Genomic DNA, 1,108 nt, shown 5'->3' with positions numbered 1-1,108 from the left:
TCTCCCCTGAACTCTCTCCTCCAGGGGACTCCATCCTCTCCAGACCCAGCAGCCCCCCTGCAGGCAGCTGACAGGCTTCCCCACCTGGATTCTCCTCCTGCCCCCTCTGTGTAGCCATTTCCCAGCCTCTCTGCCCGCCCACCTCCCACCCTCAGGAGTCCCTGCTGACCTTTGAGGGTCATGATGGCGAGTTGGGCCCCAGCGTCCCGCAGGTTGCGCAGCCCATCCTGATAACCATGGTATTTGGTATTGATGCGAGCAGCGAAGATGCGCAGCCTCACATGGCTGTTCTCGCCCAGGAATTCCACCAGTTTCTGGGCACAGTCAGGGCAGGGGCTCCAGATGTAGCAGCAGGTGAGGCTGTACTGCTTCCCCTCATCCAGGTGCCAAGAACGGACCCGATTCAGGAAGCACTCTTCTGCATGACGGGGTTCCCAGTGTGTGTCAGCTCCCTGAGCACAGAGCGGGGAGAAGAGGGACCTGTCACTTGCTGTGAAGGGAGGGTGGTGGCACCAGCCAGAGGCAGGTGAGGCTCTGGCCTCCAGCACAGGACTGAAGGGGCACAGCTCAGCGTCAGGATGAACGCTATTTCAATGCAGGATCTACACCAGGGGTCCTCAAACTACGGCCCGCGGGCCACATGCAAATACAAATATTGTATTTGTTCCTGTTTTGTTTTTCTACTTCAAAATAAGATATGTACGATGTGCATAGGAATTTGTTCATAGTTTTTCTTTAAACTATAGTCCGGCCCTCCAACGGTCTGAGGGACAGTGAACTGGACCCCTGTGTAAAAAGTTTGAGGACCCCTGATCTACACAGTCAAAGGTAAGGCGACTCATGAATCACATAATATCAGCATTTACAAAGGCCAGATCAGCAGTGACGACTGTTCTATATCAGCAAACCATGGCTCCCATGACTCAGTAACTGATCGGTCTTCATTTAGCCTGTTGATATTTCATTCACCATGGAATTTGCATTAGGTTTGATTTTTTAATAATATACATTATTGATTTTTTACAGAGAGGAAGGGAGAGGGATAGAGAGTTAGAAACATCGATGAGAGAGAAACATCGATCAGCTGCCTGCTGCACACCCCACACTG

At 51.9% G+C, this 1,108-nt stretch overlaps 1 protein-coding gene across 1 annotated transcript in view; it reads right to left on the bottom strand.

Moving 5' to 3' along the window:
- Positions 1 to 5: 5 nt before the first annotated feature.
- The window catches only part of LOC106728123 (DNA dC->dU-editing enzyme APOBEC-3G-like), a gene marked incomplete at its 3' end in the record, with an annotated part of 3,992 nt that continues 2,889 nt past the window's right edge, over positions 6 to 1,108 (bottom strand). The window contains exon 3 of the mRNA XM_014549193.1: positions 6 to 452. Within this exon, the coding sequence (XP_014404679.1) occupies positions 6 to 452 (447 nt within the window). The remainder of the gene's footprint in view (positions 453 to 1,108) is intronic.

This window comes from Myotis brandtii, unplaced genomic scaffold (assembly GCF_000412655.1).
Source record: "Myotis brandtii unplaced genomic scaffold, ASM41265v1 scaffold5376, whole genome shotgun sequence".
NCBI classification, from domain to species: Eukaryota; Metazoa; Chordata; class Mammalia; order Chiroptera; family Vespertilionidae; genus Myotis; species Myotis brandtii.
This window is presented reverse-complemented; position numbering and strand designations above follow the sequence as displayed.